At 37.7% G+C, this 22,841-nt stretch overlaps 4 protein-coding genes across 5 annotated transcripts; 1 reads left to right on the forward strand and 3 right to left on the reverse strand.

Annotated features, from left to right (window-relative positions):
• Window positions 1-11,679: 11,679 nt before the first annotated feature.
• Window positions 11,680-12,290, forward strand: LOC131430813 (peptidyl-prolyl cis-trans isomerase FKBP2). Its single transcript, XM_058596026.1, has 2 exons — window positions 11,680-11,924; window positions 11,980-12,290. The coding sequence occupies exons 1-2, from the start codon at window positions 11,763-11,765 to the stop codon at window positions 12,235-12,237; spliced, it is 420 nt and encodes a 139-aa protein (XP_058452009.1). The 5' UTR covers window positions 11,680-11,762; the 3' UTR covers window positions 12,238-12,290.
• On the reverse strand, window positions 12,258-13,449 carry LOC131430812 (transcription initiation factor TFIID subunit 12). 2 transcript variants are annotated; one of them, XM_058596025.1, is made up of 4 exons: window positions 13,341-13,449; window positions 12,823-12,984; window positions 12,575-12,767; window positions 12,258-12,517 (listed from the first exon to the last, which is right to left on the reverse strand). In XM_058596025.1, exons 2-4 carry the CDS (start codon window positions 12,958-12,960, stop codon window positions 12,390-12,392), a joined length of 459 nt encoding a protein of 152 aa, XP_058452008.1. In that variant the 5' UTR covers window positions 12,961-12,984; window positions 13,341-13,449; the 3' UTR covers window positions 12,258-12,389. The 2 variants fall into 2 exon arrangements, with proteins under 2 accessions (XP_058452008.1, XP_058452007.1); XM_058596024.1 differs by having other exon boundaries at window positions 12,823-13,441.
• A 4,640-nt stretch (window positions 13,450-18,089) lies between these two features.
• LOC131429557 (acylphosphatase-2-like) lies at window positions 18,090-18,824 on the reverse strand. The gene is made up of 4 exons (XM_058593760.1): window positions 18,585-18,824; window positions 18,494-18,510; window positions 18,319-18,428; window positions 18,090-18,267 (listed from the first exon to the last, which is right to left on the reverse strand). The coding sequence occupies exons 1-4, from the start codon at window positions 18,814-18,816 to the stop codon at window positions 18,153-18,155; spliced, it is 474 nt and encodes a 157-aa protein (XP_058449743.1). The 5' UTR covers window positions 18,817-18,824; the 3' UTR covers window positions 18,090-18,152.
• Window positions 18,825-18,953: 129 nt separating this feature from the next.
• On the reverse strand, window positions 18,954-20,821 carry LOC131431463 (2-oxoisovalerate dehydrogenase subunit alpha, mitochondrial). The gene is made up of 2 exons (XM_058597191.1): window positions 20,507-20,821; window positions 18,954-20,437 (listed from the first exon to the last, which is right to left on the reverse strand). The coding sequence occupies exons 1-2, from the start codon at window positions 20,570-20,572 to the stop codon at window positions 19,181-19,183; spliced, it is 1,323 nt and encodes a 440-aa protein (XP_058453174.1). The 5' UTR covers window positions 20,573-20,821; the 3' UTR covers window positions 18,954-19,180.
• Between the last annotated feature and the right edge of the window lie 2,020 nt (window positions 20,822-22,841).

Below are 22,841 nucleotides of genomic sequence, written 5' to 3' on the forward strand. Positions count from 1 at the left end.
AATAAGATTAAAACAATACAAATGACTAAGAAGCCTGCAAAGAAATATTAGAAATACCTACTTGCTTATAATCAGTATTGAGTTTGTTTAATTTTCTTGATTTTCAAACTGTAGCCCTGCCTATTTCTTTGTTTATCGATGCTGTCATCACAGACTAACAGACATGACAGTATGAGTAAATTCTTATAAAAATAATTTTTCGTGATGCAATAGTTCCATCTATATTGTACTGCGCGAACTATTTACTATCTGTACACCCCTTGTGTTATGCAAAAGTTTTTTTACTAGTTGGTTTCCCCTCGTTTGTCAACACCGATCAGCTGCTTGCAGGGATGCCTGATTTAATCAAAATATTTGATAATGAATCGTCACAATAAATTATTGGATTACGTTGATAATATATTTAACTTTTACGCGATGTTGGAAGGTAACCATTTATTCGACTCAACGTTGTTCATCTAGACTATTTTTTATTGTGTTGGTAGTTTTCACCCGAAATTAAGTGGCGGCAGACCAGAAGCAAGTAAATATTGTAACCAAACGGGTTCGATTTTGTATTGCGTTGGAGGATGAGAAGTAGGCACAATTATGTATATAGTTTTGGCAATATGTATTAAAACTGTATCCCTCATGAAATTCGCATGTACGTATATAAATCAATACATTACAGGTAATTCTGTATGAATGGCAACTCTGTTGGTAAATGAAAAAAATAAACACAGTCTAGATGACAGACAGAATGTTTTGATAGGGTAACGTGGCGCCATCATGACACATGTGAGTACTATCCCAAATAAAGGAATATTCGAAATGACCGTTAAAATGATTGAAGAATCTAATTTGAGTGTCCTGTCTGTTAGTCTGTGCCATGAATTCCTTCCACAAGGTCAGACCGACGACACGACCTGCCACTCGTCTATCAAAACTCGTCTATCAAAACTGGCAGCACAAGTTGATATATTTATTGATTTTGAATAACAGTCACCATAACCTTGGTTACTGCATATCGAAGGCAAGATGAATGTAAACAAAATAAATTTCAGATCGGTTATTATATTACGGAACATTTTAATGGATTTACCTGACTCGAGCGGAATTTTAAAAATGAGGAGCCTTTTATAAAGCCAAGTTCAAAATTCAGGTCTTGACTTGAAACCGTTGTGTGAGAAGGAAGACATGGAAATGACCGACAACGAGCTGAGCGAGGCTAGTGCTCTGCGGTACCTGTATAACGTACGGTAAAATGATTTCTTTGTGGAATTCCACTAGTAATCCTCGAATAGTGTCCAACAAGGTGAAATACTGTTTCCACTTCTGTGCAATCAACCGACATAAAACAATTTTGACACCGGTATATTACACCGAATCCTACTGCCCAGAAAAGCTAGCAGTTGAAGTGTACGGATGAATCGCTGGAAGCAGATCATTGTCCTCGTTCGTTGGTTTCATCCTTAGTTTCGATTAAATTCCGAAAATCGAGTTCATTTAAATGCATTTCTGCTTAATTTGAACAAAGTTTAACACTAATAGAACTATTCCACCGCTTTCAAAACATGTTTATTTGTTTTGGGGTTCCTTGGTAACTAGTCCATAGCAACTTAAACAGTGTTGCTCGAGAAGATTATTTTTATCATTTACAAGGGGTCGCTAGATTTGTGGTAACTGGCGGTGAATCGTTAGCGAAAAGTTTTAATGCTGATTTTTCTTCGAAGTGCCTGGTCGTGTCGTCGGTCAGACCGTCAACAAGGAGTATTATTTGGGTATTATAAGACGTTTGCGTAAAGCAATTCGACGAGAAAGACCAGTGGAAAACAACTCGTGGAATTTGAACCACGATAACGCATGCCATCGTTATCCGTGAACATTCGACTAACAACGAAACGAATACTATTCAGCATCCTCCGAATCTACCTGATTTGGTTTCCTGAGATTTTTTTTCTATTCGGTCGACTCAAGAAACCGCTCCGTGAAACGGGTTTCAGCACCCGAGATGCGATTATGGAAAGTCGCAGATGCTTCTGATGGCCATACTAAAAATTGAATATAAAAAATTGTTCGAGGATTGGATCAAGCGTTATTTTACACGCAGAGAAATGGAGCTTGTTTAAAATAACAAATCGGTTAGTAGATTTTCAAATCCGATTCATGTTAATTTCAATCTAGAATATGATTGTTTTAAACCATTTTCTCCCTTCAACATCAACAAAGATCTCTGTTCAATGTGAATAAATATATTGGTCTTGCCAAACGAAAAAAATAATTGTTCCAGCTGATTTTATTGTTGAAATAATTCATCAATGTATTGCGTATCAATAAAAGCAGAGTTGATTTTATTCGCAATATCTATGTTGATTCAAGTCTGCTTTATCTTTATGTTAAGAACAAAATTTATTCATTTTATCTGTTGTCTTATTTGTGTAATGATACAACAAAGTTTATTGTTCAAAAGAACCATACCAGTCCTATTTCTTATAAACCAGAGTCGTTTTTTCAATCGTGAATGAACAGAAAAGTTTTTTACGCGTTTCAAAAGTAAAATTTTTCCTGCTTATATATTTTTCATCGGGCTTTTCATCAATCCAAGCGTAAGTATTGATAGTTAATAATATTAGAAACAACAATAACACGCTTTTTGATTCAGTAAAAACCATTCAAGCGAAGAGGTTGTGTTTCGATTGTACTGGCTCGTGAGTTAACGGCTGCTACCGAGACAATTCTAAGCTTCAGGTAGTTAAACTGCCCATAGCAAACGCAATATTCGGGGCGTTTCCCGACTGGAAAGCTAGCAACGAAGGCCATCCCGTTCAAACGCACAGAGGTGTAGAGACACAGAGGTGCGAGAGCATAGAAGTGACGAGTCACAGAGGTGCCATCGCATAAAGGTGCGAAGACGAAGGGGTGCAAAGGCACAGAGGTGCTAAAGCAACCCAGTGCTGATCTACCAGGTACCAGAATTTGTACGCTGCGTAGGATCAAAAGAGACGGCATATATCGCGAGGTGCTACACTGCAAGCATCGCATTTGATCGCCACCAAGAGCAAAAGCACTGTACCTGGGGTCAGGTACAGCAAGTGCAGTGGTGTTCACAACGACGGCAGAGCAACTGAGATAGCAGTAAACGACAGAAGACTGCCAATTGGAAACAGCAAAAGACTGCCAATTGGAAATCGTTGGAAGAGCTTCACGTCGTTCTTCACGATAAAGGAACAGAGACATCAGCTACAAGGTAGATTTAATTTAATTTATTTTTTATTTCTTATATCTGAAATTTTACTAAACATAAGTTTTTATTTTGGTATTATTAATTTACAAAAAAAAATTAATGTAATGGATGATCTCATGGAAGATCATCCGAACCCGATTCCGGATACTAGTAAAAGTTTAAATACTCCGAGGGCTAAACATTATCCACAGGGTACCACTGGGCCATGGATAGTCTATCTTCGAAAAAAAGAAAAGATTTTAAACTTGATGCAAATTACAAAGGATTTGACATCACATTTCTCTGAAGTTAAAGAAATCTGTAAGGTTAATAGAGATAAAATTCGAGTTGTAGTTAACGACTTGAAACAGGCAAACGATATTGTAACCTGTAAATTATTTGCTATTGAATATCGAGTTTACATTCCATCGAAGGAGGTAGAAATTGACGGTGTTGTGACTGAAGCAAGTCTGACAGCAGATGATTTACTTAAAAATGGAGTTGGCCGTTTTAAAAACTCCATGCTTGAGGGAGTTAAGATACTCGAGTGCAAACAATTGTACTCAGCATCTATTGTCGATGGAAAAAAGTCTTATCGTCCCTCAGATTCGTTTCGCGTAACATTTGCCGGATCTGCATTGCCTAGCCATGTCTATATCGATAAAATTCGTCTTCCTGTTCGGCTTTTCGTACCGCATGTTATGAATTGCACGAACTGTAAAAAATTCGGACATACAGCTACTTACTGTAGTAATAAGTCCAAATGTATCAAATGTCAAGGGCCTCATAAGGATAATCTTTGCGATAAAGATGTTGAAAAATGTGTTTATTGTGGGGAAAGCCCTCATGATGATCTTTCAGTGTGCGCTGCATTTAAGCTGCGTAAAGACAAAATGAAGCTTTCTTTAAAAGCACGGTCTAAGCGCACATATGCAGAAATGCTCAAAACGGTCATACATGTCTCCCCTTTGGAAACCGAAAACGGTTTTTCAAATCTTGCGGAGCCAGAGGAATCTGACTCTGACGGAAATAGTGAAGATACCTCGTTTGTCACTCCTCAAGGGTCTGTTAAGAGGAGATTAACAAACCACAAAATACCAAAAAAGACACCTAAAATTATACCTTCAAAAAAAGATCCCCGTGTTAAAGCTAAAAAGCCAAATTTAAAACCAAAAACTGTGCCTCCTGGTTTGTCAAATTCACAAACCAATCCAGGAACTAGCTCAAGAAAAGACAATAATCCAGTGGGCTCCATTTCACATTCACCAACAGGATTACTGAAATTTTCGGAAATTGTAGAATGGATTTTCGCTGCATTCAATATTTCTGAACCTCTAAAGACCATCATAACAGCATTCCTTCCAATAGCTAGAACTTTTTTGAAACAGTTATCAGCTCAATGGCCAGCTCTTACAGGTTTTGTATCATTTGATGGATAATTTATCATCCGCCGCAAATGATTCAATCACTGTCCTGCAGTGGAATTGTCGAAGCATCATGCCAAAACTTGATTCATTTAAAGTTTTGTTGCATAGTCAAAAATGTGATGTATTTGCTTTGTGCGAAACATGGCTTACATCAAACATAGCCTTAAATTTTAATGACTTTAACATTATACGTCTCGACAGAGACTCCCCGTATGGTGGAGTGCTTTTAGGAATTAAGAAATGTTATTCCTTTTATAGATTAAACATTCCTTCGACTTCTAGTATAGAAGTTGTTGCTTGTCAAATAAACATTAAAGGAAAGGACATTTGCATTGCTTCGGTATATATTCCTCCAAGAGCTCAAGTTGGACAACGACAGCTTAATGAAATTGTCGAAGCCCTTCCTGCTCCACGTTTGATTTTAGGAGATTTCAATTCGCACGGAATGATGTGGGGTTCCGTTTACAATGATAGCAGATCATCTCTAATATATAATATTTGCGACAATTTTAGCATGACGGTACTAAATATGGGTAGCATGACACGGATCCCAAGACCTCCTGCACGTCCAAGTGCATTAGATTTATCTCTTTGTTCGACTTCAATTCGACTAGATTGCACCTGGAAAGTATTTCCTGATTTACATGGTAGCGATCATTTACCAATCATCATCTCAATTAGCAGTAACAAAGGCATTGCTAATTCAGTTAATATTCCATATGATTTGACAAAAAATATTGACTGGATTAAATACCAAAGTAATATTTCAAGTGTCTTAACTTCAATGGAAGAGCTTCCCCCACTTGAAGAATATGACTTCCTCGTTTGTTCGATTCTGGAGGCCGCAGAACAAGCCCAAACCAAACGATTTCTTGGTCCATCGTCTAACAGAAGACCTCCAAATCCTTGGTGGGACAAAGAGTGCTCAGATGCTAAACACGCGAAACAAAATGCTTTCAAGACGTTTTTAAAACGAGGAGGAGGAACTCCTCAGAATTTTGAAAAATTCTTGGTTTTAGAAACCAAGTACAAGAACATACTTCGGGTTAAGAAATGCAGCTATTGGAGACATTTTGTGGAAGGTTTGTCAAGAGAAACCTCAATGAGCACTCTTTGGAATACGGCCAGACGAATGAGGAATCGTAACGTAGGAAATGAGAGTGAGGAGTACTCGAATCGATGGATATTTGATTTTGCGAGGAAAGTTTGTCCAGATTCCGTTCCTACGCATAGCATTGTTAGGGAGTCTTCTTCAAATGATGATTCCATTGATAGCCCCTTTTCAATGATGGAATTTTCCATAGCACTCATGTCTTGTAACAATAACGCTCCTGGATTGGACAGAATTAAATTCAACTTGGTGAAGAATCTGCCCGACCTCGCAAAAAGACGTTTGTTGGAATTGTTCAACAAGTTTCTTGAGCAAAATATTGTTCCACCTGACTGGAGACAAGTGAAAGTTATCGCCATTCAAAAGCCGGGGAAACCAGCTTCCAATCACAACTCATATAGACCCATTGCGATGTTGTCCTGCATCAGAAAATTGTTCGAAAAAATTATTCTACGACGTCTCGACACTTGGGTCGAGACGAACGGTTTGTTGTCAGATACTCAGTTTGGCTTCCGTAGAAATAAAGGGACGAATGATTGCCTTGCATTACTTTCGTCTGACATCCAAATTGCCTTCGCTCAAAAGCAACAAATGGCATCTGTATTTTTAGACATTAAAGGAGCATTTGATTCAGTTTCCATTGATGTTCTTTCAGACAAGCTCCACCAACATGGACTCCCAGCGGTTATAAATAATTATTTGCACAACCTTTTGTCAGAGAAACGCATGCATTTTTCACATGGCGATTTGGCAACAATCAGAATTAGCTACATGGGTCTCCCGCAAGGCTCATGCCTCAGTCCGCTCCTCTATAATTTTTACGTGAATGACATTGACAGCTGTCTAGTAACCCCATGTACACTAAGACAATTGGCAGATGATTGCGTGGTTTCAGTTACTGGATCCAAAGCTATTGATCTGCAAAAACCATTGCAAGATACCTTAGATAAATTGTCCGTTTGGGCTGTTCATCTTGGTATCGAATTCTCTGCGGAGAAAACAGAGCTGGTCGTCTTTTCAAAAAAGCATGATCCCGCGCAACTTCAGCTTCATATGATGGGAAGAATAATCGAACAGGTTTTGACTTTCAAATACCTCGGGGTGTGGTTTGATTCCAAATGCACGTGGGGAGGACACATTAGGTATCTGATAACGAAATGCCAACAAAGAGTAAATTTTCTTCGAACAATAACAGGGTCTTGGTGGGGTGCTCATCCGCAAGATCTAATAAAATTGTATCAGACAACGATACTTTCAGTGATGGAATATGGATGCGTTTGTTTTCGTTCCGCTACAAATTCTCATATTATCAAACTTGAGCGAATTCAGTACCGTTGTTTGCGAATTGCTTTAGGCTGCATGCATTCGACACATACAATGAGTCTTGAAGTTCTGGCGGGAGTTCTTCCATTAAAAGATCGATTTTGGGAGCTTTCATCACGCCTGCTAATAAGATGTGATGTGCTGAATCCCATGGTAATTAATAATTTCGAACGACTAGTCGAGCTTCGATCTCAAACAAAATTCATGACAGTATATTTTAACCATATGTCACAGGAAATCAACCCTTCAAGATATATTCCTATCCGTGTCAGCCTCCTAAATGTACCTGACTCAACTTTATTTTTCGACACATCCATGCAGCGCGAAGTGCGTGGAATCCCGGACCACCTACGCTCTATGGAAATCCCAAAAATATTTTCAAGTAAGTTCAGGCATATTAACTCTGAGAAAATGTTTTACACGGACGGATCGCGAATGGAAGAAGCGACAGGGTTTGGTATGTTCAACAATAATGTTTCGGCCTCATTCAAGCTTCAAGAACCTGCATCTGTTTATATAGCAGAGTTAGCAGCAGTTCATTATAGCTTGAATGTAATCGTCACATTATCTCCAAACCATTATTTCCTCTTCACAGATAGTCTGAGTGCAATTGAAGCCATTCGCTCAAACGCTGCTGGCAAAAATGAACCGTTTTTCTTGGGTAAAATAAAACAGTGTCTGAACGACATATTGAATAATAATTATCTAATCACAATAGTTTGGGTTCCGGCTCATTGCTCCATTCCAGGCAATGAAAGAGCCGATATTTTAGCCAAACGTGGTGCTATTGAGGGTGAAATTTATGAGAGACCGATTGCTTTCAACGAATTCTATAGCGCGTCTCGCCAAAGAACACTTGCCAGCTGGCAAGCTTCTTGGGATAAAGATGATCTGGGTCGGTGGATGCACTCAATTATTCCTAAAATATCGACAAAGGCATGGTTCAGGGGACTGGATGTGAGTAGAGATTTCATTCGTGTGATGTCCAGACTCATGTCCAATCACTACACGTTAGATGCACATCTCCTTCGAATTGGACTTTCCGAGACTAATCATTGTGCTTGCGGCGAAGGTTACCGCGATATTGACCATGTTGTTTGGACATGCGTGGAGTTTCGTGATGTCAGATCTCAACTAATAAATTCCTTGCGTACCCAAGGTAGACTATCCAATGTCCCAGTTCGCGACATTCTTGCTTGTCGTGACCTTCCATACATGAAACTTCTTTATCATTTCATTAAATCCATTGGAGTTCCAATTTAAATTTTATTTTATGTTAAACTGTTTTCTCTTCCATGAGTTCAACCAATAGCCAACTATAGGATATTGAATATAAGTGGTGAACTGATACAAACAATCCTGAAATAGTTATAAGATCATGTACAAAATAAATGTATTTTATTTAATGTAATTTAAAATAGCAACTCGCTTGATAAAAACAGTGTTTAGATTAACTAATGAGTACCAACATACTAATATGATATTCGAAATGTATTAGGTTTAAACTACTATGTATTGTGGATGCCACGGCGAAGAAAAACTTATGTATATTGCCTATGAAATAAACGTATTTATGAAAAAAAAAAAAATAACACGCTTTCTGAACAACATATATTTGATGCAGGTTATCTCTATCTTCACCAGAAGGGCACCGGGAAAGGGTACCGAATCATTGAATACTATAAAAAGTAATATTGGATTGATTGTGGTATGTAGATAAATATTATAAATGTATGGAATATAAATGTAATTGAAATTCCTTACAAATATATAAATTGAAGAAAAATGTACCAACAACAAGCCTTCAAATTATTTCGAAAGAAATCATTTTACTCGTAAAAACAAAACAAAATGAATATTTTTTACAAACAAAAGCGTAAGTTGAAATACTAATCATTTCAAGTTGATATCTTATCATTTATTTCAACTGCCAAGTTTATAAATTCAAAACACTATAAATATTACCTTTATCCAAAATTAGTTCATTTTAAACTGATTTTGCAAGTTGACTTTACTATGAAATTGTTTGTCAACAAATTGACAGGAACGCACAAGTAAAATATTTGTTGGTATTAACAAAATATTTATAGAAACAAACTAATCCACTGAGCAAAATCAAATACCTAGTTTTGTTGTTTCAAGCAACAATATTTGCTATATTACACCAATTTTTCTTTTGTCACTATTTCAACAAAATAAATCGTTACGTGAAACCCAGATTTAGTTACATTTACAATATTTTTCTCTGCGTGTAGATGGTTCCCGATTTTTACTACTGGAAATAGTAAAGATAAAAAATGTCTGAAACTAGCTAATTTCACGTAAAACGCGAGCATAGAAGTAAACAAATCGAAAAAAAAACTGAAACACTTTTTATGTTGATTTATTCAGTGGATGTAGCGGAAAAGTAGACAAAATTGCATACATTTTAAAGATAAACAAACAGTTCATCGATCCGTCAAAAATTTATCCGATAATATATGATATACGAGAGCCGAAACATTCAACGATGTTTTTCTTCATTTACTATCAATGCTGATTTAAAAATGATCAACATATCATTTTCTCACACGTTTAAATCAGAACTGAAAATTGTTGTTTTTTGAAATAAAATCGATTTTTTTCATATCAAAATTAACTTTTCGCATGAACAAATGATGCTGTACATAATTTACAAATGATTTTACAATTGGAAACTTGTTTTTTCTTGCGTTTCGACAGATGAACTTGCAATCATCATTCTCGCACACGTACGTCTCTAGTTTGAAACACAACGTTAGATCGCTGATTCCGTCGGTTATTAACAGCCTGCATAACTGAAGATGCTAACTGCTGGCACGATTCGAATTATATGAAAATCTTCTGCGTTGTGACAACCGCTTTTGTTATGGATTGTTGTTGATTCAACGATAAGCACGGGTTTTGTTCAACTATAAAGAATTGCACATAGATGATACGATATGTTGTTGCAATATAGTATATGTTTATTGTAAAGGGTGATTTTTTAAGAGCTTGAGAACTTTTTTAAACAATAAAACGCATAAAATTTGCAAAATCTCATCGGTTCTTTATTTTAAACGTTAGATTGGTACATGACATTTACTTTTTGAAGATAATTTCATTTAAATGTTGACCGCGGCTGCGTCTTAGGTGGTCCATTCGGAAAGTCCAATTTTGGGCAACTTTTTCGAGCATTTCGGCCGGAATAGCCCGAATTTCTTCGGAAATGTTGTCTTCCAAAGCTGGAATAGTTACTGGCTTATTTCTGTAGACTTTAGACTTGACGTAGCCCCACAAAAAATAGTCTAAAGGCGTCAAATCGCATGATCTTGGTGGCCAACTTCCCGGTCCATTTCTTGAGATGAATTGTTCTCCGAAGTTTTCCCTCAAAATGGCCATAGAATCGCGAGCTGTGTGGCATGTAGCGCCATCTTGTTGAAACCACATGTCAACCAAGTTCAGTTCTTCCATTTTTGGCAACAAAAAGTTTGTTAGCATCGAACGATAGCGATCGCCATTCACTGTAACGTTGCGTCCAACAGCATCTTTGAAAAAATACGGTCCAATGATTCCACCAGCGTACAAACCACACCAAACAGTGCATTTTTCGGGATGCATGGGCAGTTCTTGAACGGCTTCTGGTTGCTCTTCACTCCAAATGCGGCAATTTTGCTTATTTACGTAGCCATTCAACCAGAAATGAGCCTCATCGCTGAACAAAATTTGTCGATAAAAAAGCGGATTTTCCGAATGGACCACCTAAGACGCAGCCGCGGTCAACATTTAAATGAAATTATCTTCAAAAAGTAAATGTCATGTACCAATCTAACGTTTAAAATAAAGAACCGATGAGATTTTGCAAATTTTATGCGTTTTATTGTTTAAAAAAGTTCTCAAGCTCTTAAAAAATCACCCTTTATGATATGCTGTAGTAAGAAAAATTGCAGTTGTAAATACTAAATGTAAAAAACTTCAACTACACCATCTAACATCCTTTGTGCTACTATAAACACCAAAGTTTCTGTTTTTATCTGCTCAATGTAGTAGAAACATAGTGTAACTCATTATACAAATTATACAATGTAAATATTATACTCTAGCTTGCCACTTTCCACTAAATATCTACTGTTTTTACACTCATTTTGAGAGTTACATGGAATTTTCATAAAATTCATACATGTAGTGATAGTTTAAAAGTTTTTCACATGATGCTAACGTGCAAATCTTTTTCAGTATAGGAGCTCTAAACTCTGAACTAACTCAGTCCAATAAACTGGTTCGATTCGCAACAATCTCACCTAATACGAAATACGAAAATATTACGAGGTTAAGATTGAACTTTTAACAAACTCCCAGTTCGTTCCATTTCAAGATTCGATAGTTGGTTGGGTTTAAATTTGTATTGTATAGTAAATAAAATTATAAAGAATAGTTTGTTAATAAAAATAGTCGAAAAAAATTGATCAACAAAATTGATATCCATTTGAAAATTTAAAAAAAATATGTCATCAAGATATATCGATAACAAAATTTGTGATTTTTACTTTTTTCTCTGCGTGTAGTCTAGATTCTATCACGGATTTCTAGTACTACAATTTTAAGGAGAGCCAGTCGAAGTGAAACGAACAAAGTCGTCAGAACAGAATTTATTATCGGCTAAATACACAGCATTCGAAATACACAATCTACTGTAAAAATAATGAAATTCGTGCCATTTGAGTTCGTTGCAGTAATCCTGCTTGCAACGGTTTGCGTTTGCAATGCAGAAAGTGAAGGAAAGCTGAAAATTGGTGTCAAAAAACGCGTCGAGAATTGCACCGTACGTACCAAGAAAGGTGATTTGGTGCACATGCACTACACGGTAAGTGTAATAGAACGATTGTCGTACTAGCAGTAAAACTGATTGTTCAATATAGGGAACCCTGGAAGACGGTACAGAATTCGATAGCAGCATCCCTCGAGGTGATCCGCTTACCTTCACACTCGGTATGGGACAGGTAATCAAAGGATGGGATCAAGGATTGCTGAACATGTGCGAAGGTGAAAAACGGAAGCTGGTTATTCCCCCGGAATTGGGATACGGAGCGCACGGAGCTGGAGAGAAAATTCCTCCCAATTCCGTGCTGGTCTTTGAAGTTGAATTGGTGAAAATTGAACGTAAAACGGAACTGTAGTCAGTAAGTGAGCGAACCACTTGATTTTAAATAAAAGTTTTATTTTGATTTCATACCGCTGGAGACATTTTCTGCTGGGTCGGATGATGTGAGAAAAAAAATTATTTTAATGGGATGATAGTAGAAGATAATTCGGTTTACGATCTGTACATCTAATACTTTTTGATTGCTTTTCTAATTAATGCTAGACGTTGTTTGTGGGCTTCGGTAACGGTTGCACGTTTGTAAGGTCTCAATTCATCCGTTCCGAAACCAGGAATCCACATGTTCCAATTGCGTTCTAGATATAAAAAAAATCTATAAATTTAGGATATGCTATCAGGGCCAATAAACTTACCGAGATGCAACTGAACGTCTCGAACCTCCACTTTCGAGACTTTCCTATGTTTAGCTAATAGACAAGCCGCATTTACTGTATTCTCCACGAAATCATCCGCAATTTGCAGCAAGAGTTCTTCGACTTCCTCATCTAGCTGCTCGGTGGGATCAATTTCACGCACCAATTCTTGTAGGCGGGGTTTAGTTAGGACCTGTAAAAAACGACAAATAAAATCTAAGCAATACTTTTACTGTGGTTTCACCAACCTGAGTAGTACTATCGGTGATGCCACCCGAGCCTGTTGCTAGAGATGATTTCTGATTGCTGGAACTAGTGCCGCTAATTGAAGTAGCGATTCCGGATGAAGCTGAAGCAAGTGGACTGGCTTGTGATGGTGATGCCATGTTTTGGTCAAAGTCAGCGTTCTGCTGGTAATCGATATTATTGGCTATTACGGACATTTTTGGTAGTGTTTCAATGGGATAGTTTATAAACAGTGTGTGTGTAAATAAGCAAGGAAAGGTGCAAACGCAAGTGAAAACAGCAGTTAGAAGTTCGAAGCCCTTCCGCGCTACAACGGAGAAACTAGCCAACCGGACCCGTAATAGGAAAACTCCGAAGAAGGAGTCCTTGGATAGTAAACAGTTTCCCACAAAGCTACTTCCACGAAGAGTCACCAACGCAAGGGCGGATAATACAGGTTCCACCAAGTGGAAACGAAATGATAAACTTTATAAGCAGACACCGATTCACAGTATTTAGATGTTGAAATAGATTTTTAAACCTCTGGTCCTTGCGGATCGCGATTTGATGCACCACTGAATAATGACGGATAAAAGTCCGTGATGATAATCGAGGCTCGAGCTTCGAGCTGTGCTGTCAATTGGATGTTATGAATTCTGTGAGAGGGAGAGTCAGTGTCAAAAAATCAGCGGTAATGTTCCAAAAGGGAACATTTGATTTACTGGATTTTAATCACACAGTAAAAAAAAACAAGTTTGCACGAAAAAAATCACTCCATCCAAGGTTCTCAAACTTTATGCGGCTAATGTAATTGGTAAGCTGTGATAATTTACCCTACTGTACTCGGGCTAAAACATTCCAAGTTTCTTGCTAAATGTCGCTAACGTGATATCAACCCGTATTTTTTCTTCATCTGTTTCTTAATGATATTTCGCGAACAGTACACTCAGAAAAATTATATGGTACGTTACTATATAGCGGTAATTTTGACCATGCGAGTATAGTGGTTTTCAACCGAGAATGCAATCAGGTGATTTCAACAATGGTCAAGTTCATTTTTATTATATATAAGCCTTTGGCACAGACTAACAGACAGGACACTCAAATTAGATTCTTCAATCATTTTAACGGTCATTTCGAATATTCCTTTATTTGGGACAGTACTCACATGTGTCATGATGGCGCCACGTTACCCTATCAAAAACATCCTGTCTGTCATCTAAACTGTGTTTATTTTTTTCATTTATCAACAGAGTTGCCATTCATACAGAATTACCTGCAATGTATTGATTTGTATACGTCCATGCGAATTTCATGCAGGATACAGATTTAATACATATTGCCAAAACTATATATACATAATTGTGCCTACTTCTCATCCTCCAACGCGATACAAAATCGAACCCGTTTTGTTACAATATTTACTTGCTTCTTGTCTGGCGCCACTTAATTTCGAGTGAAAATTACCAACACAATAAAAAATAATCTTGATGAGCAACGTTGAGAAAAATGAATGGTTACCTTCTAACATCGCGAAAAAGTTAAATATATTATCAACGTAATCCAATATTATTGTTACGATTCATTTTCAAATATTTTGATGAAATCAGGCATCCCTGCAAGCAACTGATAGGTGTTGACAAACGAGGGGAAACCAACTAGTAAAAAAACTTTTACATAACACAAGGGGTGTACAGATAGTAAATAGTTCGCGCAGTACAATATAGGTGGAACTAGTGCATCACGAAAAATTATTTTTATACGAATTTACTCATACTGTCATGTCTGTTAGTCTGTGCCTTTGGCTCTTGAGCAGTAATGTTAAACAGAATATTGCATGAATAACTATTATGAATATGATGGTTAGCGTAACCACATTTATTTTTTGTTATAACCAGAGCCATGGCCATTTTGACTTTTCACTTCAAGTTATTTCGAAATTCAAAATAATGCTCAATTCGACAATGTCATGTGAAGTTAAATTACAGTACAAGAAAAGCAAGAAAGTTTGATAATCATCTGTTTTATTTTCGAATCAAATTTTATAACATTGCCCATATTGAGGTAACGTAGTCATGATGAGGTGTGGATCGGTACGACCGTCGTACCGCCACCGCACCGCTGCTGATTCCACTACTAATGTTTTCTCAGTTCAGATAGCAAACTTATCGATATTTGACTTAGAGGCCTCATCAGGAAGGAATTCTCATGCTGCAGTGGCAGATGCATCGTGTCGTAGTCGGTTCCGGAGCAATAATGATCAACCAGGATGAAATCAACAGCCGAGTCAAGTAGTTATCCTCGACACCTATCAGAATCTATCAATCACTGAGATATCGTGCTACTTCTTCCTTCTGATTCTAGCGATTTGGATACGGGAAGTGGAAGTAGATCGTCGTTTCCTGTGTTGTGTTGTTCCCCGGCGACCGATAATGGACTCATTTTTCGTATAAGAGAAGTTCATTTACATAATCTTCTAGACAACTATATATGTATTCATGGTAACATTAGTATATTGTAAAGAAGAACATACTGATATGGTAGCAATAACTACTTCGCTTCTCAAATGTAACATTAGCGATTTCACAAGTGTGATTTTATCTATTTGATCTTAGTTTTGAGATGACAATCATTGTCAGAATGACCATACCAGAAAAGTCATGAATACAAATAGTATTTTCAAGTTGTAGTTTTTGTTATATAGTACTGTGAATTATCTCATATCATGATCATTGTTAGCATTTAAGCGTATAGTTGAAATAAGCATGGCAAACAAGTTACGGTTACTATAACATTTTTCTCAGTGTAGGTTGACCCAAGGTTCTCTTTCCACTGAGATTGGGCGTCTATTTGAGGTATAGATCATCTCAAAGATTACTCGTAATCCGGCCAGCATTACAAGAAGGTACAGATAGGAGTTACGGTAATTTTTTACTGAATTTTCAACAGCTGGACGTACGGTCATCAGTTCGGTAATTGAATTGATTACCGATCGTTCGGTAATTGCTGAACTGTCAAACAACTACCGTAAACTGTAAACCAAATGAATCTAACGGATTGTTCGGTAATTTTTGTGTGTTTGTTTTCCTTTGGTTAAAATTCTGGATTTACGGATTTCAAAAAACAACACAAATTCACAAAAACGAATGAAGTAAATTCCAACCTGTTGGTTTCCCGGGTTGGCGGTACAATGCATAGGGTCTTACAAACCAGTTGTCGTATGTTCGAGCCCCGACCTGGAAGGATTCGTAGTGTCAGTAGAATCGTAGCACCAGCCATGCACTGGTTCTGTACACTCTAAATCGGCTGCGAAGTCTGTTGAAACAGAAGGTCCAATTCCACTACAGGAATGTAATACCAAGGCTTTGCTTTGGTTTTAATCCACGAAAAAATTAAAAAATGTCAAATGTCCGTCGAGTCCACCAAAAAATACCCTCGAACGATTTGTGTTGGCAGCAAGTGGACAAGTGATACAAAATTATTTTCTGCCTGTAAGCAAACGAAAAGCTTTTAGTGGCTATAATGTTTTAAAAACTTTAGCACCTGTACGTCACCCTTTTCATTTGGTTAGTAAAAGGACACTTACCGAAAAATTTAATATCTGTTTGACAGCTATTTTCACGACAATCAATCTTCGCCGAAGTTCGGTTATTGTAAGATAATTTTACCATAAGGACAGCATGGTTTTTATCGTACACGAGGACTATTCAGATTTACTGTATAAATTGTATATCTATTTCTAGAATTCTGTAATGAAAATTTACGTAAAACTGATAGTGTAATGAAAATTTGCATAATTATTGTAAAATGAAACTCATGTACCGAAATATCGGTCATTTATATAGATTACCAAAAGTTCTCATAAAAAATGTTACCGAACAAAGTAATTAAATCTTAGTGTGTAGGTTAAATTGTGGTCAGGGCAAAAGGTATCCTTGTTAATCGCTGGTTACCTATGAGAATCAGCTAATTACATGTCAGTTTTGGTAAACCCTGCACTGAAACTGCGAAAAGGACATTTTTATCCAAAGACAAGGACAATCGTTCAGCCACGGTAACTAGTGAACCCAGTACCACAGACTAACAGACATGACAGTATGAGTAAATTCTTATAAAAAAAATTTTTCGTTATGCACTAGCTCCACCTATATTGTACTGCGCGAACTATTTACTATTTGTACACCCCTTGTGTTATGTAAAAGTTTTTTTACTAGTTGGTTTCCCCTCGTTTGTCAACACCGATCAGCTGCTTGCAGTGATGCCTGATTTCATCAAAATATTTGAAAATGAATCGTTACAATAAATTATTGGATTACGTTGATAATATATTTAACTTTTTCGCGATGTTGGAAGGTAACCATTTATTTGACTCAACGTTGTTCATCTAGACTATTTTTTATTGTGTTGGTAGTTATCACCCGAAATTAAGTGGCGGCAGACCAGAAGCAAGTAAATATTGTAACAAAACGGGTTCGATTTTGTCTTGCGTTGGAGGATGAGAAGTAGGCACAATTATGTATATAGTTTTGGCAATATGTATTAAATCTGTATCCTGCATGAAATTCGCATGGACGTATACAAATCAATACATTATAGGTAATTCTGTATGAATGGCAACTCTGTTGGTAAATGAAAAAATAAACACAGTCTAGATGACAGACAGGATGTTTTTGATAGGGTAACGTGGCGCCATCATGACACATGTGAGTACTGTCCCAAATAAAGGAATATTCGAAATGACCGTTAAAATGATTGAAGAATCTAATTTGAGTGTCCTGTCTGTTAGTCTGTGCCAGTACTTCTGCTTCAAAAACGCCTTTAATGAAAACAGAAACCACCCGCAACACCGACGATGGTACAATGGATGATAAGATGAGCCATGGACAAAGTGCCCATCAATCCTCGCTAGATGGAAATGGAGGCGACTCTTCCTCAAGGAAAAGGCTGACATGAGATCCACTAGTGAAAAATTTTTTGTATCTTACAAAAATATGGCACAATCGGCCACGTAAAGCTTGTACACGAGTAAGCTTGGATAAAAATGCTTATGGTTTGAGTATACGAGATAAGATAGTGGGGTTACCGACACATGGGTTGACCGTTCAAGGATTAGGGTGCTGGTCATACAAGCCAGCTGTATATTCAAGCCCCGACCTATAAGGATTCTCAGTTTCAATAGGATCGTAGCGTAGTACTTGACATGTAATGTACGCTATGAATCGGCTGCGAAGTCTGTCGAAAGACCAAATTCCACAGAAGGACAATGCTTTTAGAAATCAACACAGAAATATGACGTCGTGGAAGAAATATATTAAATATAAATAAATAGCTGCAAATATTCGTATGTCAACAATTAACGTCTGATTCCAAAATCGTTGAAAGTGTACTTTGGAATTTCGCCCATTTCGCCGAAAACAACTTTATCAATGCGACTGCTGGGACTTCCCTTGGTCTGCAACCAATGCTTCCTGCAATATTTTAAAACGTAAAACCTTGTCTATTTATTATCAAAAACTTACATTTCATTGATATTCCGTTCATCACCTTCCATCACACCCTTCACAGTCCCATCCCGAGTATTCATGCACCAACCGTGGAGGCCCAAAGTAATTGCCTGTTTTTGGGTGTGCTACAAAAACCAGAACAGTCGAAATGCAAATACACTGCAGATTCTATTTATATTGTATTCGTTACCTTTCGAAAGAAAACCCCTAGAAATATGCGGAAATGACAGATTAGCAGAATATTGTCGTTTATATAACAAATATCTCAAGTGGAATCTTACCTTGCACAATTCCAAACACTTCAAAAGCACAGGAAAATAATTTGCTAGCCATCTTCGTGGGTGATTCGGCACAGTACAATTCTCCGTTCAAGTTAAACAGCTCTGACTCACCTGCTGCCGGGCAACCGGGAAGCGGATTCTGTTGCACTTGACCGACGACGGTGGTTGCTTGGATTCGGTTCACCGACAAAAGAATCAGCGGAATCAAAATAAAAAGCTCGCGTCGTCGCATTGCTTTTTGCCATGTTTCTAAATAAAGGGTTAAATTAGAGCTCTGCACCGACAGTGGATATGGTGTTCTTGACAACCGACCAACGTTTTATAAAATACTTTTTTTTAATTTCAATACATTTAAAATTGAAACACCAATTATGTAAAATAATGAATTTGATTTATTTTGCATTCGACAATAGCCTGATACCAGATATAAAATATAAATTCGTTTAACTTTGCGAAGTTTCGCTGCCTGTATGAATCGGATAAGCTTTATGTTTACTACTTTAATATCCTGGGAAGACAATGTTGTATCTTACAGTCTAAACAAAAAATAAATGCACTTCTTTTTCTGAGCAAGTCGCTGCCATACGACGAGAAGCTTAATTTTTAAATTCGTTCACCGGATAGTGCTCCTTGAAATTCTCCACATGTTCCTCCATCTGCTTCATCTGTTCCTTCAGATGCGGTGGCATTTCGTGATACACATCTTGAAACACCTCACGCCAATCCGGTTTCGGTATCTTCTCCGATTGGTTGATTTGGGCGAGAACCTGCTGCCGAACTGCCTTGACATGCAATGATTCCTCCTTCTCATCAAACCAAATGCGTCGCTTCATATAGTTCTTAAGCTTCGACACGGGATATTCGACTGTGTTCCAAACTTCCAGCTCCTCTGCCGGACGGTAAGCGGTACTGTCATCCGAAGTCGAATGATGACTGATTCTGTAGGCCATTGCTTCGATCACGATCGGTTTGTTGTGTTTTAGCGAATATTCGCGAGCCACTTTTGTAGCGTTGTAGACCGCGAACACATCGGTTCCATCAACTCGAATAGCAGCAATTCCATACCCGGCCGCACGGCCAGCGATTCCATCGCCACGGTATTGTTCTCTCGACGGAGTCGAGATAGCAAATCCATTGTTTCGACAGAACAAAATCACCGGACAGTCCAAAGTAGCAGCAAAGTTGAATGCGGCATGTGCGTCCCCTTCCGACGCAGCTCCTTCACCGAAGTATGTGATCACACAGCGATCATTGTTCGGTTGTTGCTTAAACGCATAAGCAGCTCCCACCGCTTGTGGAATCTGCGTTCCCAGAGGCGAAGAAATCGTTACAAAATTCAACGTTTTGGATCCGTAGTGCACTGGCATCTGTCGACCTTTTCCTTCATCCTCTCGATTACCGAAACACTGATTGACAAAATCCGAAATTGTAAACCCACGCCATACCAAAACACCAGCCTCGCGATATTGACCAAAGACCCAATCATCGGGACTCAATGCAGCAGCGCTACCGATATGGCTGGCTTCCTCGCCGTAGTTTGTCATGTAGAACGAGATTCTTCCCTGTCGTTGTGATTCGTACAGAATTTTATCTAATGTGTTCAGCAACACCATATCACGGAACATCTTGTGAACTATTTCACGGCTCAGTTTCGGATCCTGCTCCGGATCGTCTATTTCACCGTCCGAGTTCATAACCCGATAAATCGGTATCGGTTTTAAACTTTGCGGCAGTGATACGGTCGGTTTCGCGATAAAGGCAGCCTTTGCTCCAGGGAACTGAGGATAGTCACGTTCTCCCGTCGACGTCAAGCTCTGCTGGGTTTCTCGATGTGCGGCCCGTGTTACCACGCACTGGAAAAAAAAACACATTTTGCGCAATGACCTAGCGAACTTTGGATCAGTATTTTTAATTGTTCTCACCTGTAAAATCAGCTGATTTCGATTGGCAAACCGAGCCAACGAGTTGGTGGATCGAAAAAGAAACATTCTAAGGCACTTTGAAACAAGGTATTACCGATTTTTCAACAAATTTTTCAATGGGCAGCGAATAATTATTACGTCAATATGAGCTCTTGACAGGAAATTATTTTCGTGTTTGTGTTATTCACGAATGATAAGGAAAGTTTGTAATTTGCGTATGAGATCGGAAGCTCGGTAAGCAAACAAACACATCAAAACGAAACCTAAAGAAGAAAATTTTGTTTTGATCAGTCTCTTTACGACATTTTACACGATAAATCAATTTTGTACATATACAATCCTAAGCAGCTCATACACCGATGTGCAGTTCGAAGGAAGTTCCGAATTCGTCCCGAATAGCGGCCCTTACACGATCATTAAAAGTGTCATTACTAAAAAGTAATGACACTTTTAATGATCGTGTAAGGGCCGCTAGTAATGACGAGCGTTTGAGCAAAAGTGTCATTACTTAGTAATGACACTTTTAATGATCGTGTAAGCACAGACTAACAGACATGACAGTATGAGTAAATTCTTATAAAAAAAATTTTTCGTTATGCACTAGCTCCACCTATATTGTACTGCGCGAACTATTTACTATTTGTACACCCCTTGTGTTATGTAAAAGTTTTTTTACTAGTTGGTTTCCCCTCGTTTGTCAACACCGATCAGCTGCTTGCAGTGATGCCTGATTTCATCAAAATATTTGATAATGAATCGTTACAATAAATTATTGGATTACGTTGATAATATATTTAACTTTTTCGCGATGTTGGAAGGTAACCATTTATTTGACTCAACGTTGTTCATCTAGACTATTTTTTATTGTGTTGGTAGTTATCACCCGAAATTAAGTGGCGGCAGACCAGAAGCAAGTAAATATTGTAACAAAACGGGTTCGATTTTGTCTTGCGTTGGAGGATGAGAAGTAGGCACAATTATGTATATAGTTTTGGCAATATGTATTAAATCTGTATCCTGCATGAAATTCGCATGGACGTATACAAATCAATACATTATAGGTAATTCTGTATGAATGGCAACTCTGTTGGTAAATGAAAAAATAAACACAGTCTAGATGACAGACAGGATGTTTTTGATAGGGTAACGTGGCGCCATCATGACACATGTGAGTACTGTCCCAAATAAAGGAATATTCGAAATGACCGTTAAAATGATTGAAGAATCTAATTTGAGTGTCCTGTCTGTTAGTCTGTGGTGTAAGGGCCGCTAATGGGTGAAAAATCTTCGTTTCCGTCTGGAATTCAGTATAAACTCCGATTCAATGCGGATTCCAGAGCAACAACCGATTCCGATGGAATTTTGCCGCCCACTGAAACCTATCGGAATTGAATTAGAAAATGAGAAGAACTGAACAATTCGCTTTTTCTGATATTGCATAATTTTGTGTTGGCTTTTATTTAAATTCGGAATGAAAATTTTGTTATATAATATAACGCAGAGTTTTTCGGATACATAGAGCTAGTTAATCTACATTATTCATTCCTTTAACTGTCGTAGGTCGCCTGACATTTACACCTAAACATTAATATATAGAGCGGAAGTTCATTGACATTTGTTCCTACATTCCATGTCCAAATTCCGAATCAATGCGTGGATGCCTACCAAAATAATTTTTCTTAGGTTAGCACCGTAACTTCCTCTAGCTGAGGTGTATTATTTTGTTTGTATGAAGATAATAAAGAGCCTAGAACTATTGTCTTTCGTGTCTCTAGAGGTGTAATAAAATTGCATAAGTCACCTAAATTTTTAACGAAATCATTTATTAAGTGAACGATTACATTTATATTGCCATTGTTAATCGGATTGGTCGAGCAGTTGAGGAAGAATTTTCTAAGTCTTGCCTAACATATCAATTTAATCTGTTAAAATTTTCTGAAAACCAACAAAACATCTCTTATTTTGGCCCGGGCGCCAAATTTCCTCGGTACGCCACTGCTCATACCATACCATAAGTAACAGACATTTGATCGTCGAACATGATCCACGACTCAAACGCATCTCTCAAACAAGCCTAATTTTGTTAAAATCGGTTCAGTACTAGCAGCAAAAAGACGAAAAAGAGCGTGAAATCGTTTACGCCACTTATACCATTATATCTCTAGACTTGAGTGTCATCAATTTGAACTTCAAAGTTGATCAACGACCCAATAGTAGCTTCCAAACGAGCATAAGCTTATTAAAATCGGCTCAGCCATCTCCGAGAAAATCGAGCGCAAAGAAAAGTTCACACACAAACATTTTCCGATCTCGTCCAGCTGAGTTGGATGGTACC

The sequence above is a fragment of the Malaya genurostris genome, chromosome 2 (genome assembly GCF_030247185.1).
Source record: "Malaya genurostris strain Urasoe2022 chromosome 2, Malgen_1.1, whole genome shotgun sequence".
In the NCBI taxonomy this organism is placed as follows: domain Eukaryota; kingdom Metazoa; phylum Arthropoda; class Insecta; order Diptera; family Culicidae; genus Malaya; species Malaya genurostris.